General features: G+C 38.3%; 1 protein-coding gene across 1 annotated transcript in view; it reads right to left on the bottom strand.

Annotated features, from left to right (window-relative positions):
* Positions 1-731: 731 nt before the first annotated feature.
* The window catches only part of OXCT1 (3-oxoacid CoA-transferase 1), a 120,824-nt gene continuing 101,417 nt past the window's right edge, over positions 732-20,138 (bottom strand). Inside the window, exons 15-17 of the mRNA XM_044232420.1 lie at positions 11,660-11,740; positions 7,268-7,369; positions 732-2,706 (exon numbers count right to left, since the gene is read on the bottom strand). Of these exons, the coding sequence (XP_044088355.1) occupies positions 2,665-2,706; positions 7,268-7,369; positions 11,660-11,740 (225 nt within the window). The 3' untranslated portion in view covers positions 732-2,664. The remainder of the gene's footprint in view (positions 2,707-7,267; positions 7,370-11,659; positions 11,741-20,138) is intronic.

The following is a 20,138-nucleotide window of genomic DNA, read 5'->3' as shown; positions in this document are numbered from 1 at the left end:
ATATACAAGCATGGCTAGAGGGAAGCTGGCCTTCGGCACATTGAGAACCAAGAGCGCAAATACCTCTGGGATATTCCTTACTTACAACTCACTGTGCTTGCGTGTCAGCTTCTTTCTAACTGCACCTCAGCTGGTAGGGTGTGTGTGTGTGTGTGTGTGTGTGTGCGTGTGTATGTGTGTGTGTGTGTGAGAGAGAGAGAGAGAGAAACAGAAGGGGGAAAGGAGGTGTTGGTTCCACAGTCACACTCTTATTGCTTAGTCATTAGAGAGGAATAAGAAAATTAGCTTCTCTTTCATCTCCTGTTTTTAAACATAAGAGAAGTAACCCTACTGGTATATCCTGGGTCATAAGCGCACCTGGGTATAAGTGTGGACAAATAAGAGCTATCAAAAGAGGCATAATCTGGGCACACACCCCACCCCTTGGCCAGGGGATGAGTCTGTAACCAGAGGGATAACACAGATGCTGGGCAGACTATACTAGAGCCACTTCAAAATCCAAGCAAACTCCACGCACCACTGGGAAGCTACTTAATGTATGTATATCCTAAAAGAATGTAAGATAAAAAACAAAAAAATACATATTAACACATAAAGTCTATTTTTATAGATAAATGATTGGCTCTGACAAGGAGTAAAATCAGAATTCATTTAAGTAAACATTTCATTTTTTCTTTCATGAAAAATGGTATCTGTTCTTTGGTAAGATAAAAAGAAAAGCAACAACTTGATTGAAGCAGTAAAGTATGTGAACTATTTATTGTTGGTCTTTCCACCAGTCTCTAGTATATTATTCCCATAACTGGTCACACCATTCCCAAACAAGAAAAAAGACAATCACGGCGATCTACAATAGTTTTGATTATTTATGCTATTTTTTAATGTGTTTAATATCCATGGAACTCTTGATAATCAAGAATATAAAGTCATCTTCATAGGTTCTGCCACTCAAAGTTGGGAACACACTTCAAACCACACTATCCTAAAGTAATGGACTGGAATGATAAGCAACTAAGTCTGCAAATATAGCAACCATCAATAACATACATTTTTTTCAAATTATAATTCTAACAGATATGTATTATTCTCCTACCTCACAAATTCCAAGAGTCCTTTTTGTCAGTACTAGGAAAATAAGCTTTCAATCCCACAGCCAGTCAGTTAAGACTATTTTAGATAGAGACTGTGAGGCCAAACAAGCCTCTCGCCTCCAATACCATACATAACGCAATTATAGTCCTACCTGAAGAAAAGTGAGTTTAAATAACTGTCACCTAAACATATGCATAAATTCTTATATCTGGTGCCAGAGCAATAATTATATTGCACTGTTTATGTGCCTACCTCTGTCTGGAGGACAGCTGTCTGACCCGTCTTTAGGGAGCCTGGACTTTTCTCCCATTTGATACCCAGGATGCTTAGGATACCCCCTGAGGCAACTGGGTGGTAAGAAGGACTGCTATGAGGACAAGTTCCTTACAAAACCTAGTCCCCCATGTTTATTTTCTAACAATAGAAGTTCATTGGCTCTTCAAATCCTGGATGCTCATCAGTATTTCCTCTATTTTGATAAAGCTAAATAAAAGTAATTTATTCAAGGAAGTAGCCTGGGCAGAAAAAAGAACAGTGTTCTATAGAAAAAGGCATTCGATATTTAGAAACTTTCCTGAACAGAAGTAAGAGAGCCTGAAGAGAAAGAAAAAATTTAAATTTTGTTGTCATTGTGACTGGACTTAGGATAAATTATCCCACTGCCCCTCGTGCCCGAAGAGGTCATCTTGGGTAGCCCACTGGGCCTCAGTAACATAGAGAAAGCCTTTTAGGGACCTCTCTGGATACACAGAAATACTGCATTATTTTAAAATGAGAAAGCTGACTAGATCAATTAGGTTTAAACCCTCTTGTCAAAATAAACCTTGGTCTTTGGCAAAGCACCGATGGTTGGTTTATAAAGGCAACTTCCTGGTGGGACATCAGCACCAATAAACCCTTTACCCCTTGGTCTCTCCCATGAACCAGTTACTCTCCCATACAGAGACGTTCCTGTTTGCCTAACTGAGCAACTATTTAGTTATAGGAAGTGTGGAAGGAGAAGCTTTAGGGAAACAAGATACAATCACAAAATCAGAGGCTCTAAAACAGAAGTCAGGGGAGGCCAAAAGAAAAACATAATCATTAAGACAGCATTTCTCCTATTCAAAATTCACATATCATTCAGGACTGGTACAACATGCTGCATTGGGTATACTCTGGGTGGAGTTATTTTTCTCCCTCATTCTTTTCTCTGTCAGGATTTAGGAGGAAAGGCACATCAATGAAAGTCTTCCTAAGGGTCCATCCTGGTACAATTTAATGTACCTACCACAAAAGATAAAGACAAATCCAATGTGAGCACCTATTTTAAAGATAAGCCTTCTTGGCACTTATAAAACAAATAAGATAATTATTTATATATATATATATATATTTTTTTGCCTTTCATTAAGATGTCATAGCACACTTAACAGAACAAAGTCTATATGGCTAAATACAGTGGAAGATGCTTGAAGAAAACTAGTCAAAAATTACAAGAGACACACAATTAATTACTGATACCCTTTCAATGAAATCCTATGTGATTAAAATGAAAAACACACAGTCTGGGACAAACATCTATTTCACATTTCAAGTTGTGATCTGCTGCATTGGCATGAGTTTTGGTGAAACCTGGTAAAAGAAAGAGAAAAAAAAAAATGACCAAATTGTTAAAAAAAAAAACACCTCATGGTATAAACATCTCCAAACTTGAATGATGTTGGTAACAAACAGCCTTGCCATGGACATCACCTAGAGTTTCCTCATTATTTTCCATTCTAAACCAACAAGACAGACAACTCTTCTGTTCACATTTTGTGTATTTAGTAGTTCTCAACCTTCTTGCACATTATACCTCCTAAATTAAGGATCATTAAGACTCACAAGAAAGGGAGTGGAAGAGGAGCAGAGACAATAAAGGGTTCAGACAACCAAGCTCTCTACTGAATGGATCACTGAGCTCTGAGACTGATATCTCTGAGGCTACTTAAAACAGAGACATAGAGTAAGGCTCAAGTCTCAAAATGGTCAAAGTAAGTCCCAGTCAATTCATAATTTTGTTAAGAGACAACGTAGTCTTTGGATTAACTGGATACATATTAATGAAGATAAGTATGATCAATGACAACTTCTATCAGAAATTTCAAAATCAGAATGGAAATGATATAAAGGCAGTAAAAAGATTCCAAGTTATTTTAAAAAAGGAGGTAACAGTTAGAAATATTAAAAATTGACCATAATTATGTTCAATGTACAGAACAGTACATGCATTCTTAGAAGCCCTGAAGCAGAGAAGATAGCTGGTGGCAAAAACCTAAACAAAACATAAGTGGTTTGGCTTAATTTTGACTGATCTTTCAAGGTGCAATGTCAGTACAGATGTCATTCAATCTGGCAAATATCTATTGAGTCCTAGTAAGTAACAGTGCCCAGGGAAAGCCAGGGGAAGATATTAATGATTCTTTGAGCCCCTCAACAATGAACCAATGGAAGTGGGCCTAGTTGGCATTTTGCCTTCCAGAAAAAAGTTAATATTTTGTTAAATTAATGAATGAATGAAACAAAGATTAAGCTTCAAAGAACTAGAGGAAAGTTTTAATAGAGGTTAAGACAGTATTAAAAATAGAAGGAGTAGGCAATTATTTGGCTTTGATGAGGTTAAATATTTTTAGTTCATTTATAAATTGTTTCTGTATTAACTCTTCATAATGTCAAGAGTTAATGCCCCCTTTTCCATTTTTCTACTAAAAGAATGACACGATCAGAATAAAAAGGATTGGTATGGCTTCATATATAGCTTAAAATAAATGACAGCTCATTCAGATTTGCCAGTTCCAAGAGCAGATACATAATAATAGACAAAATAATAGACATATAATAAATAGACAAAAATCACAGCCCACATGTGCATAGATCTTCACTCTACTGAAAAGAATAAAAGACATATGGGCTCTGTGTATTTCTCTGTGTGTTTGTGTCTCACAAACAACCCATTTTCTTTTTTTAAAACAACAGAGCATCTGCAGAAATAATTTAATGAAATAAAACTATTTTGTGGGGGGGGAAATCACATCCAAAAGATGCTTTGTAGCATTTCCTTTAAAAGGAAACTGAACACTTTAATTTTATAAAGTAAACATCTGATCATTTTCCTTGGCGTATTGACCCTGTTTGGGGCTCTATTATTTATATCCTCAATGTGGACTCTGACTTCTATGAAAACAGAAAAGCAGCTTTATGCAGACTGACTTGGCCTGTCTATTTTTATAATGAAAAACATCTACTAAACTACCATTTTTCATCCTATTCTCTCACAGTCTTATCAACATGTTAAGCCCATGCAAGCCAAAGAAGATTTAATCTGGCAAGGTGATCTACAGGGTGGCACAAGATTATATGATTTAAGTGTAGAAGATAAGCCAACAATTTGTCTTCCCAGTCCACTGAAATCCCAATGGTACATACTCTTTAATTCTGGTATAATGCCAGTTCATAATAGATACTGAGTGTAAATTTATTCAACTTAGCAAAAAATATCTCCAGCTGCCTTCTTTCAGATTTCACTGCAAACATATAAATAAGCGGTATTCTTATTTAATTTTTTGCCATTGGTGGTTTAGGTGTATTCCTGCCTGGAGAATAAGACCAAGGCCCTTGGGAGTAGAAACTATACCAATTTGTTCTATTTTATTCGCATTTCATAACTCAATATGGGATACAACTGGATGTTTAATAAATAATCATGGATGACTAATGACCTCTGGAAGTTTATTTGACCACATGACATTCAAATATGGACTCAAATTTTTTAAAAAATCTGTAATTAAAAAATAAAAACAGAAGGAAATATTGTTTCAAAAAAGGTCCACAGACATTTATGGTAAAGAAAAAAAAACCAATTTTATGTAACATAAGCATGCATTAGAAAAGAAAGAAATGAGAAACTGTTTGAATTAACTACTCAGTGGAAAGAGAGACTTTGCAGATAATGCAATCTAGGTGGTGGGATTTCCCCTTTTCTTTCTACTTTGGCCCATCAAGTAACTGGCAGTAAGTAACACACAGACTGATATACAGAAATCTAATATTTTCATTAGCTGGTCAGAGTTTTAATATGAGAAAATATTAGCCAACACATTTTCAAAATTACTTTGACCTAGGTTTTTATCCTTTTTAATTATGCAACAATCTGGTTGTCTAACTATTCCCTTCTAGAATGCTTATGTCCAGATATACAGTGAAGACTGAGTGGGCCTTTCCTCAAGAAGAAATTTTGACTGACTGACATAAAGTCACATATAGAGTAAAATGCGACTTATGCAGTAATAACCACATGGAATAGCTTCTGAAGTATGACAAGAAACACCTTCTGAACGATCAAGAAGTGTTATCCTCAATGTACTTTTATGATTACATGTATTTTATTAATAACCCAGCTATTAAACAGAACAAGTTATTCATTAGAGTATTCCAGTCCCTAGCATTACGGAAAAACAATCGTCATATGTGATTTCATCTGTCAGGGTCCAAAGAGATGCCATTGATCATCAGATCCTCAAAAGTGGGTCCTTTTGTTGAGGCAGTTCAGCTGCTACCACACATTGTCATTTTCAGGACAACAGGAACATACAAATTAACATTTTATCTCAACGCCCTAATTTGGAGGAAACAAGATCCATCACAGGCTCATGTCAAAAGAGAAGGAGGGGTGATATGGTAATAAAAGGGAAACCAAGAGGTATTTTTCGGTGCATTGAGCCATGGAAACTTGCACTTAAAAAAAAAAATAAAAGCGCAAAAACAGTAAAACACCACCTTGTTCATCCTGACTTATCTACATGAATGAAAAAAAATAATAACAATAAGGGTCCTTTCTTTGCCTATTCTCTTTTGTAGCCAAGAACTGAACACGATGTGGATCTCAAAATTGTTACCCGACGAAGAAGAGGTCAATTTATTCATATAGGGAAAAAATATAAAGAAGAGCTGATATGTAAGAATTGTTTGCTTTTATCACTAGGGTAAGGAATTCCAAATAGTTAAAGTATGAACAAACCTCATTTTTCCCCCTGAGGTTATTGAAAAGCTAATTCAAGATGTGCTTTTTGTGTGAGGTATTGCTGACAAACTTCTTTTTTCAAAGGAAAATTCAAAAAAGGTTAATAGACAAAGACCCTCATACAGTACCAAAACAGTTACATGTGGATAATGAATTATGCAGCAGAATTGTTTTTACAGGAATTTGATATGCACTAATAGGTACCAGCCAAGCAAGAAGAAGTCTATGAAATCTATGCACGATTTCTCGAATAAGTTTTGTTAAATCACTTTCTCTAGGATGGGTAGCTTCAAATTTCTTCCCGTTATAAATATATTCCATTTTAACTAGTAAATCCGTTCTTAAAAAGGTATGTGAGAAGGAAATTCTTTTCTTTCAGTTCTTCAGAGACATTTCACCTTTACCTTTTGATTCACTTCCAATGGACTGAGCCATCTTCTCAACTTCCATTAGGCAGGTGATCGGTGATTCATTAACAAGCACTGGCATTAAAGGGTGATTATTTATATTATAGTACTATTCTGTTTTAAAAAGAGATTTGTGGGTTTCTTAAATGTATACTCCCCTGATGTATATGTGCTTTGTAAGTCTTAGTTTTTATGAACTAGGTTTTTTTCTTTAAATGCAGTATACACCTATTTTGTGACTATCAGTCAGTGTCATCCTTCTAATACAGTCCATGGATAGAATAATCAGGCATCAAAGTTCATCAAAGAGAAAGCCATAAGCCACAGCTGGGTTTAAAACAAGACAGTATCATTTCTCCCTGTGTGGCTCACATTTTAGAGTTAATTTAGTCTAGCCACACTGATAGGTAACCAAGAACAAAGGATCTCAAGGGACTTTATACAAAGTAGCTTAGAGTTCAAACTCCACCTCTGCTTCCAGCAGCCCCTGGTGGTTCCTCCCCCTCCTGCTTCTGACTCCTGAGCCAAATGCTGGCTGGCCATGAGTCAGAGCCCGCTCCTGCTCCCACCTGCTCTCATCTGAAGGCACTCTCCCTTTTCACTCCTGTTCTCTGTAAAGGTCAACTCCAAAAATGATCACAAATTAATGGTTCATGTCCTGTAAACACCCATTAATCAAGCTCATGATATAGGACAAGTGGCTGGATTTGTTCACAGAAACACTTACTGCAAAATCACACCCAGTGCTCTTTTTTATGTCATCCACGGTCAGGCCTTCCCAGAGTTCAATCAGAGTCAGTCCTTTTTTGCTGTCCACATCAAACACAGCCTGTCAGAATCAAGAAAACGACAATGACAATTTCTATCACAGTAATAATTTTATAACACAAAACAGAAATAACCTCTCGAGTTCTTAAAGGAGAGACAAGACCCAGGACAAAAGACTCTGACAATCAGCAATGAGAAAATGTCAACTCTAACGATTATATTTTGGTGAGAATAAATGCCAGCTCCCTAATCGGCAATTAGCTGTGGAACACTGTTGATGCCAGAAAATAAATGAGTGTTGACTATTGATGGCACGTGCCACTTTTGTAATCCAGTTGTTGTTTACCTTCCTTTAGTTAGGTCTAACACTTCCAGTCAAAATCTCAATTAGAAAATGATGATGATTTGAAGAAAGAAAGGAATGATGAAAAGTGGGGATGGAGGAGAAATTTGGAAGGCGAATGCACAAGGATGGTGGGAAAAGCTAGTCAATGCTGCTGCGTAAAGAGTTACAGGATATAAAAGAAGGCAGGCACTTGGAAGTCCTGATGAGTAACTGCTGAAAGACTCCCAGTTAAGTTATTAAAACTTTGCCTTTAAGTCCTGTGAAGACACTCGGGTGCTAGAGGCCAGCATGAGACTCCCCCTCTGGTATGCACCTCAAATGAAGATGCTTGTGTTTGGGACAAGTACGTGAAGACTCCAGCGCTCTAAAATTCCTTTACAACATTCTGGTTGGTAACACCAAGTGACGGGAGTACCAACTGGTACAGTGTGACCTCAGCAGGCACACTCAACCTGCCGTATCTGATTCAGGGCACCCGTTGTCACAATGCAATATGACAACCTGAGTGGGAGGACGGTTTTTCCTGACTCACACTCAGGAAAAAACATTCTTCTGAGATGGTCACTGGGGTTCTGCTGGGAAGCTTTCTGTGTCAGGAGGCTCACTTGGCTCGTGGCAGATTAGACTATGGCTGGGAAGCTCTAACCGTAAGAGCCCTCGACTGCTTCCTGTCACTCGCTAGGTCTTCGCCATTGTCCTCCAGAGCAACAGGACTACTCTCTTTCTAGGCTTCCACAGCTAGTTTCATTTTACCCAGACTTCATGTTTCCCATGTCTCTTCCATCCGTCCTCCAGATTTACCTTACATTCAACTGTTTTTCACAGGCTGATCTTGATTTTCAGCTAGCTTGGAAATCAAACTCTAAATTGCCACTTTAAATACACTCCTGCTAAGAAGACTAATATGAAGCTACAGCCACATGTAGAGGAAAACCCTGGCTTTTGAGGTGGACTGGAAATCCAGCTCTGCCATGTGCTAGCTAAGTGGTCTTTGGTGAACCTGTCTTTGCAAGTACACATGGATATCAGAACACCCCACTTCCCAAGATTGCTATACAGGACAAATAAACTAAACATACTCTGAGCACCTGGAATCATGCCTAAAACTCAGAAGGGGCACCACACCCACATGTTCTTTCCCCTTAATAGCTTAACTTATTGTCACTTGTGTATGAACTCAAGTCAAAGTACCGAAATGCTTATTAATCTCCAGTTAATTGATTTTTTCCCCCATGAGCAAAACATTAAGAGGACGAGTAATACCTGCATTCTCTGATAAATTCACGGATAACTTGGTTGATTTTACTGGAAAAGAGGATTTAAACTTTGGAGGAAATATTCTGCCAAACATCCTTTTCATTTACACAAAAAAATGTTCCTAAAAAAACCTTTTTTCAGCAGAAATATATGTTTTGAGAGGGCAGAAAATGGTCATTTAGGAATGTCTGTGTGCTGCATTAGATTATTTAATTCCAAAATGACAACTTAAAATTTTTTTTAAATGGATACTTTTGTTTTATAAAACATGTCTGAGGCATTATTCACACTGATTTTCCTTCCTTTGCATTATGAACAGCTATAAATTTATCAAAATGGAACAAATTTTTTTAAAAAGGAGCCTCCAGATTGTGTTATTAAGAATAGGCAGGAAAGGGATTTGAGGAGAAGAAAACTGTGATATCATGAATATAAAGTGATCAAAAAGAGAAAATCTATGGCAAATTGACTTAGTGCTTTTAAAAATTTTAACACCTTTATCAAACCCTAATTAGCTCTCAAGGTCGTATACTAGGAAGCCAAGCATCTATTATTAAAATGAAGGAAATTTACTTTTGAAATATTTAGGAAGATTCCATTTAGCAGTATAAACAAAACCTTGATAAAAATGGGAGACTCCATTACAGATAAAGCAGTTAATCATAGCCCAGATGCTGTCAAGGAAAGCATCTTTCACAATCTCATTCTAGCAGCACAAAACTAGGAAATCAGGGTCAAAACATCTGCAAAGCCTCTTTCAAATGGCAAACCAATGGAATTTTCCTTAAAAGTTGAAAATGGAATTCTAGTCCCATATCTGCCATGGCAGGGCTGAACACATTCATCGCCCTTAATGGCACTGCATTCTAATTCACTCCTTCAACAAAGATTTATTGAGCACATACTGTATCTAGAGCACAGGTAAACATGCACCGTTCCCTTCCCTGAGGTTCCACAACTGCCTTTCAGTCTGCCCATTTTTTGCTATTATCTACAGTACAGGCTCCAATTATCCCCACATGCTAATGATGTCCACAGGTTTAGTCCAATACTGACTTCCCCTCTGAGCTCCAGATCCACATCTCTATTTGTTTACCAGAAATCTCTGGAGGGGTGCCTGGGTGGCTCAGTTGGTTAAGCATCTGCCTTCTTCTCAGAACCCTGGGATCCAGCACTGGCATCACATCGGGCTCCCTGCTCAGTGGGGAACTTGCTTTTCCCTCTGCAACCCCCCCACCCTTGCTCATGGGTGCTCTCTCTCTCTCAAGTAAATAACTAAAATCTTTAAAAAAAAAAAAATCCCTCACCAGATGTTCACATATTCGGGAATAATCAAACCGAGTGTGTCCAAACTGAACCCATTCTCTTCCTACCACCCACTGCTCCTCCCCGTCTCTTCCCACAGTCTGGGCTTCCTGAGGAAACCTTAGGAAGCACCTCTGCTGCAGCAGTCACATCCAATTCGTCATCTCGCTAGGTTGGGTCCATCTGGGTCTTTCACATCTGTCCTTCTGTCCTGTGGCTTAAAACCCTGATATTTCTGGCCTAGATCACTGCAGGAGCCCTCTAACTGGACTCTGTCTCATCTCTTCTCCCCCTACTCTCTTCTTCTTTTCAAAGTAATGGATTCTTTTCAGTAAATCTTGTCACCACAGTTTGGGAGGGGCTCAAGAAGTGGTAGGACTCAGGGAATAAATGGTGAAATAAAATATTCTGCCCTTTCATCCAACTTCTATTCTCCAACTTCTATTCTCTGTAAGTCATCTTTATGGAATTCCACATAAACAGTCCTAGGGGAACGCATCATTTAGAACAGAATGCTTTTCAAATGTGGCTCTGTAAGATATTATGAACCTCCCCCTCACAGGGCCGCTTTAGGGCACTTCTTACCACACCTCAGTGAGGGGCAGCAAACCAGCTGAATGCCAGGATCTACGGCTCTTGGCAAAAGGAACAGCACCCAAACCAAACCTGATAGAGGTAATTTTGTTGTTTTGCTTTAACCAAGTTATTGAATCAAAACGATGCCCTCCTAACTCACACTGCAGAGAGTTACGTCATTCCAACATTCTAGGTTCCTATCTGGGCCAGAAAAATGACTACAGACAACTGTCGGTGAGGCCGCTCTCAGATCTGAGTCCTTTCCAGTTGTGCCTTTAGCCAACATTTTCTATCTAAGAAGAAAATCAAGAGAAGCATGAATATGGCTGGTGTGTTCTGAAGTCCACCTTATAAAAGAGAGCTGAAAGCATGCCAGAACCACAGAACAAATTTCTTGGCTCACTGTCGGACTTTCACTGCAATTTGAACCCCAATGATTAAAACCCAATTTTGGCTGACTTTCTCAAAATGAAATCCAACAATTTGCACTTGTGATTTGGGAAAGCAAAGAAGAAAGGTAGGAATGATTAATATATTCTTAACTTTATATATATCATCCATCTTAGACATCTTAATCGTCCAAGTAAAAGGATGAATAAAACTTTTCTTTGGTTATACATACTGTCAAAGTTACCAAGGCCAGCAGTTCAAGTCTGTATATGGGTATTTCCAGAGTAGCATGCTAAGAATTCTACATTTAGAAACATTAAATTGATGAATTATCCTATTTAGTCTACTCATGGACTAAATTAACCCTATGACTACCAACACAACAGTTTTAGAGGGTAACAAAACAAAATTCTAAAAATGCTTATAAATTTAAAAAGTGATGGCAGGCATTAGTGGGAATAAAAACAGACACCGTACCTTTTCAGTAATGATGCGGTTGACACATTGCTTTCCAGTCAGTGGCAGTGTACATTTCTCCATGATTTTATGTACATTTCCCTGTTTTAAAGAAAGAATATCAAAAAGAGTAGTTAGGGACCAATTCTTGTTTAGAAGGAGAATAACAAAAGGACAAACAGGAACAACCAGAGAAATGGTCTCTTAGGTACAAGCTGTTCTAAAAATGTTTGCACAGTCACACTTCTTTCTTTCTGGAGACAGCTTCTGTCCCTAAAATAATTTAGGAAGAATACCAAATGAACGGCCAAAGTCATAAATGATTTAGTTGGGAAACACCTTGCCACAAATTGGACTTCTCAAGTCTCAGTCCACATATCCCATAATCAAAAATTTCATATCCCATAATGAAAAATTTCACTTCTAGTGCCCTGCTTATTTCTTCTCTTTCAGGGAATGGTCTCCTTGACAAACACGAGCCATTATTCACAAGGAAAGGAAGCACATATAAAACATGAATGTCTAATACCCTTTTTAAAATTAATTTGGTTTGCTAGAAAAGTAAAACATATGTGAAAACAGCAGTGCCTAGCCTCCCTCCCTTACTTTTAGACCTGCTCTCAACAGGAATCCACTTTATGTTATTTTTCTTAGCATTCCCTATCTCTACACATTTTTCCTGTTACCTCTTCATTTTTAAATATTGTCTTTACCATGCTCTTTCTTTCTTTTTTTTTTTTTTTTTAAGATTTTATTTATTTATTTGACAGAGAGAAACTCTGCGAGAGAGGGAACACAAGCAGGGGGAGTGGGAGAGGGAGAAGCAGGCTTCCTACCAAGTAGGGACCCCGAAGTGGAGCTCGATCCCAGGACACTGGGATCATGACCTGAGCCGAAGGCAGCAGCTTTAACCCGCTGAGCCCGCAGGCGTCCTCTACTAACTTCTTATTTCGGCACCTGAAGACTTAACTCTCTTAACAAAATCCCAGCCTCCTCCATCATCTGCAGTTCTTCAGTAGAGCTGTGTCACAATTTGTAGTTAACTCCGTGGTTAGAATGTACATTGTTCTGCCTAAATGACTGTGTCAAACTGTTCACTACCGGGCAAGGCAGTGTGGTCCACCACGCTTATATTCACATGCCTATACAGCTATTTGCTTTTCCCGGTGTTTGTCTGAGCCTCAGTTTGCTCATTCGTAAAATGTGTGAGCTGGCTAAAATTCGTATTTTTTTCAAAGTTTCTTTTAGCTACTGTACCCTTTCTTCAAACATAAAATAAAAAGGGACTAAAAGTAGAAAGCAAGTAGAGGGCTGGGCAAAGTCAGTGAAGAGGAGTGGGAGGTACTGGCTTCCAGTTACAGAATGAATAAGTTGTGGCAATAAAAGACACAGCCTAAGGAGTATAGTCAATGATACAGTACTAGCGATGTAGCAGTGTCTCCGGACAGATGGCAGCTACACCTCTGGTGAGCACAGCATAACGTACAAACTTGCTGAGTCCCTGTGTTATACACCTGAAACTAAGGTAACACTATGTGTCAACTATACCTGCAAAAAAAAAAAAAAAAAAAAAAAAAAAAAGTGGAAAGCAGGCTTTCCCCACTTATCTCCCATCCTCCAACCCCATCCCCACATCCCAGGTGGAGGTGGCCTCTGGGACATGTATGGAACACACCTGAAACAACAGCTCTGATGATCTAAGAATACGATTATGATTAAGGTCCTTTCCAAGTATCAAGCAACAGGAGCTTAAATTAGTATTTCCCTTGAGGCTGAAGGCTACCCTATCATATTCTAGATCTTCTATTAAAAAAAAATGGCAAAATGCTTCTATTGCTTCTTTTTGGATCTGAAAACACCCCACATGATGTCATCATCTTTAGCCATCTGACTGTTTTACTAATAAAATATGTACCTGCTACCTAGTTTATCTTTCTCTCAGGATTTCTGTTAGACCAAGTATATAGTCCTGAGGCAAGGACTTTCAGATAACTAAGATTAATTAAGAAGACTTTGCTCCTTCATAAACTGTCAACTCACCAATGCACCAGTAATTAAAAGGTTTTAGTGTACTTAACTCAGTACATGGCATAAAAAGCATTCAGTATTTTTTTAAATAAATGAATGGGTAGGAAAATGGAAGATCTACTGGGAATCCCAGATGGATTTCAAAAAACCAAACTCTATTACTTTAATTTAATCAAAATGAGTGTGAAATACATATAAAATGGATAGACATTACACCTTTAATAACAAGTTATATGCTCTGATCTTACTGTATAAGAACATTCATAATTGTAGAAATAAAAACCTCATTTTCACTTCATTTTTAATGCTCTATTTTCCCTCCCAGTTTCAAAGAAAGTCTGCACGTGTCAGAGAAACTTAATTAAAGAGCTGAAATTAATGATGAATATTCAAGCTTGTACAGTTGTCAGGTCTCCTTACTTTTAATGTAACTCAAATAAGGCATGTCACAGTGAATTGCGGGCCTGCCTGGGAACAAAGTGAACAATCTGGGGGCCTCTGAAGAACAGCTTTTGCAGGGAGCTATTACCTTGTTCTCATTTGAGCACGATCTGCATCTGGTGTGAAAGAAACGACTTGGATTTTCATGACCAACCAACTCCATTTTAGGAGGAATCAGGAATTTCAACTGACAGAATTAACTGTGTGCTCCCAGTAGAGAGACCTTTCATAGACTATACGCTGTATAAACAGTATAGTGTATGGTTAAGGGTGTGAACTGGAACCAAAACACCCAGGGGTAAGTCTGGTTCTGCTCCATGCTGGCTATGCAAAGTTCCTGGGCCTATGTTTCCCCATCAGCCTTACCCCACCGGGTTATTGCAAAATGAGATGCAAAAAACTGATTCATCTCATGTTAAGTATCTGTCACTTAACAAATGCTCAATAAATGTTAGCTACTATTGTTTATACAAAACATGTTTACATTTCTACTGTCTACCAGGAAATTCTTTAGGAGCTCTTAGATTCCAATAAGAAGTTAGACACGTAATTGTGCAGAAAATGGTCTAACCACAATTCCTAAAATCACATATGGCTGACCTAGGAAACTGCCACCAAGTGCATTCTTGCAGGGAGAACAATTTCGCTAAAGGACTCCATTCACATTTAGCTCCAAGACACAACACAGATCAAGGAAAAAGAGAAAAATGAGAGACAAGAAGATGAAAGAATGTCACAATTTCAATATTCAACAACAGGCTAGCTATGAAGCCAAAACAGGACTAACTCCCAGTTTAGTGCTCTGCTCTAACCATACCAGGCTGAGCCTTACAATGTGGAACGGCAGCTGCATAGATTAATGACTCACAAAGGAGGAACAAGTGCTGAGTCTTTAGCATTTAAAAATAAATCCTAAAAAAGAGATGCAGGATAGTGAGGTAGCAAAGAACACTGTCTTAAGGGTCCAAAGACCCATTTATGTTTTTCTCTTGCATCTGCCTTTGAAAGGTCATTTGTTCCCTTCAATTCTTAGTGCCGTGGTTTCCTCTACATGGCCTCGTCTTCCTTACCTGACCATTATAGGAATCACACAAAATGTTCTGAAAGTGCAGTAAACTAGGAGTGGATCCACACACAAATATTTAGGGTCAGTGGGGTTGGTGCCTCCTTATCATTCTGCTTCTTTCTATCTTTCCTCATGAAGAAATGCCAGAAAAGGCAGAGGAATGGATACAAAGTGTAGCATTAAAATGCTCTGACTAGCCTCGAGGGCTCGTGATTTCACTACACCCTTATATTTGCTAACTTCGTCATAGCCTTGAGGAAGAGCTAAATCTCCTTCCTCCACCTGCTTCTCCAGTTTTACTCTTTCCCGTCTTGGTCACTTACAGGCTTCATGGAAGCCCTGGGAAGTCACCGTTTTCTTTTTAAACTATTTAGTGTCTCCAGTACTTTCTATCACTTGCTTCCTGGTGATCTCTAATTCTTTAGATAATTGTGTGAAATCCTGCACCTAAATTCTTTAGCAACAAACAACTCTGGTTAAATGATAATAAATCCCCCTTGTTATCATGATGGTAAGCTTCATATTATCACAATGAACTTAATCCCAAACAACAAGCCCTCTTTCTCACGACACAATGATTTTTGCATTTGATAGCAAAATCTCTCTCTGGGTTTTATTCACCTGAGGCAATGGAGCGTGCATGTAGTAAGGTTTTGCTTTACATAAAACACCATTTTATGCCCATCTTTTCTGTTAGGTGCTTTTTAAATGTGGCTGCAATGTATATCTTCTTTCAGGAAACTTCCTTGGGAAAGCCCTAATGATCAAGTACAGAAAAGGCAAATTCTAGAAGTTGGTTGCTCTTTAAGGGACCGAGTCTTAAGGCCTTCATTCATGCTACCTGAACCACACTCCACCGCAGACTCCATCACCCCACATTCAAGACCCCTAGTATTCAGGACATGGGGTGTAAATATTTTAATTCTGATTGAAGGAACTCCAACAGAGCTAGAGCTGTAAAATACCACGTGACTGAGCATCTAAGGCCCACTGGAGACTGCTGTCTAGTCCCAAGATAGGTACTTGTACATTCCCAACATCTCTGAACCCACGAGGAGAAGCAAAGCTAGCAGAAGTCTGTGACGGGGCTTACAAGACTTTGGGGAGATATGTAAAGGTATGATCAAAGGGAGAAGCAAAGATATCTCAAGACTGCAGTATGAAACATACAAATTTATAAGTCAAGAGAGGAGCTGAGTGAATTATGGTTACTCCCCCTCTTCTGCCTACTCAGTCCTAAAACTGCAAGGCCTGCATTAATGCACTGAAAAGAGGCACTACATAAGCTGAACTTGACAAGAGAATATTCAATACATCGTCTGCTGGCACAGTGAAACCTAGGACGGATCTCTCTCTGGGTTTCTGCCGAAAAGTCAAAGAAGCCTGACTGTCACTGTCCCTTGTCTTTCCTTCTCCCCACTGGTCTCGATACTTAAATTAAGGGGAAAGCATCTATAAACATACACACACAAACACACACCTCACAGGGAATGTGGTATTATAAAACACATGGACTGTCAAATCGCTACGAAGATTGAAAAAAAAAAACACAGAAAAGAAACACGAGATTGGCTAACTAAAGAAAATCAGGATACACAGGGTAAAAGGACAAGATGCTATTATTCACACCGAGTTTATACTCCTGGGTATTTTTGGCCTTTACACAGTACCTATTTGGCAGGGATTCCAATAATCCACAAAGGACTTGAGCAGAAAGACTCAGCTAGCTCTGAAGTAGAGAACCGTTGCTATTACAAATGGTTTTTATATGTGGATGTAATAACCGTTTGTGGTTACAGGCGCATTCTCAAGGGGAAGGCTAACCAAACGAGATGGTACATACAGCAAGGCATTTCCCTGCAAACAGTCTTCAGGGCTTTGAGATCTTAGAATAGAAGGCCATTTTTCTTACATATAACACAAAAATCTTTATCACGGCATTTTATTTTCTCTCTAAAGATTGCATCCTATGATCTCTAGCCTAAGAATGGCACAGCCCAGGCATGAACAGGAATGACTTTCTCTTTCCATTCATGAATTGCTGTTGGACATGAGAAAGCTTCTCTGTGAGCTAGTTTTCCTTTTAAGAACTGTGGATGCTCCAAGCCTCAGAATTTAGAGTTATTAGCTTAATTAAATTTCTATAAGACCATTTTAAAGAGCTTTATTGGTTGTTGGACTGTGTTCTGCTTTTTTTCTTTTCCATTATAAAATTTTTCTTGGCAGGCATTTCCATCATAAATGGAGAAATAAAAAGGGAAAACCATGTAAGGATTTCTATTTTTTAAAGGTAAATATTTTTTTCCTAAACAGATCCCAGCCACCAAATAGTCTCATTAACAAATTATAAAATATTGACAAGCTTCTTTAAATGAAAAAAAAATTAAACCAGCTGAAACTGTGTTAATTATAAATTATTCCAACAAAGAAATACTTTATTTACCTTGGATACTTCTCAATGTTGCTGAAAATTAATCCAAGAATGTTTCTCAGGAAATAATTAAAAAAAAAAATCTTTCACATTTGTTGGCCTTTGGTAACACACTTGGTCCAAAACAAATAGGACTAATAAACCTCATTTACTTTATATAATTCCTCTCCAACGTAAAACCACATTCAAGATTTCTATTTCTATTTTATATTTCAGATATAGATTAGATGTAATCAAAACCTTATTCATAAGGACTTATCCCCAACATCCTAACAATATAATTATGATTCTTTTCATCCTTTCAGAATCCAGACCTCCTACTGGAAAATAAAATCTAAACCTCTTTTAGAAAGAGGACTTTCATTTATGTTCTCTAAAATAGGTACCCAAGCTTTGCTTGTTTCCAATAAATGACAACCATGACTGAATTTCTCTGCTTTTGTGCTCTGAAAGTTATACCCTTAGGAAATATTTCCGGTACACAATACTGAGAACAAAGCACTTTCTTTTATATTGTTAGTGGTAATGGTACCTGCCAGACAAAAAAGGTTATTAGAAAAAAAATGGGGGCCCAAAGGCAGGATACATGGATTCTCAGCTTGTTTTCGCTCCTAATTGTGTACTTGACTTTTACAGGAGTTTTCAACCTCCGTGGCACTGGGTCTGTTTTCCTTTGCAGGGGAAACAACAAGACCTTCCTCATAGGACCCTTGTAATGAAGAGATATGGAGGCAGGACTTGTAAAACGGGCTTTGAAAAAGTTAAAAGTGCTCTTACATGTTCAAAGTCTCAGTATTATTTGAAGAATTCATGGATTCAACAAGTATTTACTGAGTCTTAATGTGCATTAGACATGATACTCTTCAGCTCTTAAAATGGACAGAGCCCCTTTCTTCACCGAACTTCCATTCTGGTGGAGAAGGCGGTGAAGGTCCATCAGAAGAGGGGGGACTTCTGTTTTATGGAAGAGTCAGGGGAAAGCTTCTCTTTGAGTAGAAACCTGAGTGAACTGCGGGAGCAGGCCAAGCAGGTATGTGAGGTGGAGCATTCCAGGCCTCGAGAAGAACAGTTATTTTTGCAGGTAAATATCTTACCAAAGCAAGGAAAGCCTTAGGGGAAACTTAAAAAGGGAAAGTGATCATTCTGAAACCTGAAGCTTCCAGAAAAGGGCAGATTTGGATGAAACTGGTGCAGAGTGTGCTCTGGTGAGGATGTGGCCCGTACGCTGTTCATTACAGAACACAAGCTGGACCATGCTGAACAAAGCTCCCGGCTCTCTCACACACCCGGACAAGTTTCTTCACCTCACAAGTTTTCTTCATCTCAGTCTTAAGAGGGGCACTGAGAAGCTAACGAGATTCATTCAGTACGTGCAACGCCAAGCACAGGGCGATGTACCTCATAAGGACTCAAACTGTTACTACTTTCCTTCGTTTTCCTGACAGTTTTAGAGGGCAGAAGGAGGACATATCAAGAAGCCTAAAAAAAAAAAAAAAAGGTAGCTAGATACCAAAAAACTGCCTAGGAAGAAAAAAATAGTGAAAATATTTTGCTTTTGTAAAAAGCTTTAAGTAGGGATTTCTAATTAAACATTTCAAATTAAACATTTGAAGAACCATTTCTTTTTCTGTTTCAGAAATTCTGGCTGAGATGAAAGAAAAGACTTTGGAAAAAAGGAGGAGTAGAATTTGCTAAATACAAGTCTAATGTTTTGAAAACGAATGCGCAAAAATAATCTAAAATGAGGTGGACTTCAATGCTTATGCATCAACACTGAAGTAACAACAAAAAGGAAGTCAGAGAGTTTTCTCCAAATTAGACATCATGTTCCAGAAAAGATTTGGATTTGATTTGCATGCTTGGCATCCTTTTTGCCTCTGAAATGAAGTATTCTAGATGCTTTTGCAAGACATCTCTCAGAAGTCACCTGCATTGGTTTCATTTCTATTATTCCATATTTATGCTCTTCTGCTTCCTTTCCACTGTTTACAAAACAATTCATGATATTTTCATATTTATTACAGTTTTCACAACAAAACCATTTCATGGAACACATCACTCTGTAACAGAACTCCCTCTTGGGAAGCAAGACAGACGCGCATCTTCCAGCTCTATGCTCTCCCACGATGCTATATCCCTAAATAAGAACAGGGCAACGGATGTTTGGGTGGCTCAGCTGGTCAAGCATCTGATCCTTGGTTTCAGCTCAGATCATGATCTCAAGATCTTGAGATCAACCCCGTGTCAGGCTCCAGTGCTTGAGATTCTCTCAGCCCCTCTGCCCTCCCTGCTCATGCTCTTTCTCTCTGTCTCCCAGAAAAAGACAAGACAAAAACAAACAAAACCAAAAACAAACAAAAAAACAAAACGCAGGACAGCTGAACTAACATTTCTATTAAAATTAGCAGGTCTCAAGGTCTCAATGTGAGAACAGGTAGATTTTGTGTTAAAACTAAGAATTATAAAAAATAAGGGAGAATGAACAAAGCATAGACAATGAAGAGAGCACCACCCAGTATGAATTTTGCAAATCA

This window comes from Neovison vison, chromosome 1 (genome assembly GCF_020171115.1).
Source record: "Neovison vison isolate M4711 chromosome 1, ASM_NN_V1, whole genome shotgun sequence".
Classification (NCBI taxonomy): domain Eukaryota; kingdom Metazoa; phylum Chordata; class Mammalia; order Carnivora; family Mustelidae; genus Neogale; species Neogale vison.
This window is presented reverse-complemented; position numbering and strand designations above follow the sequence as displayed.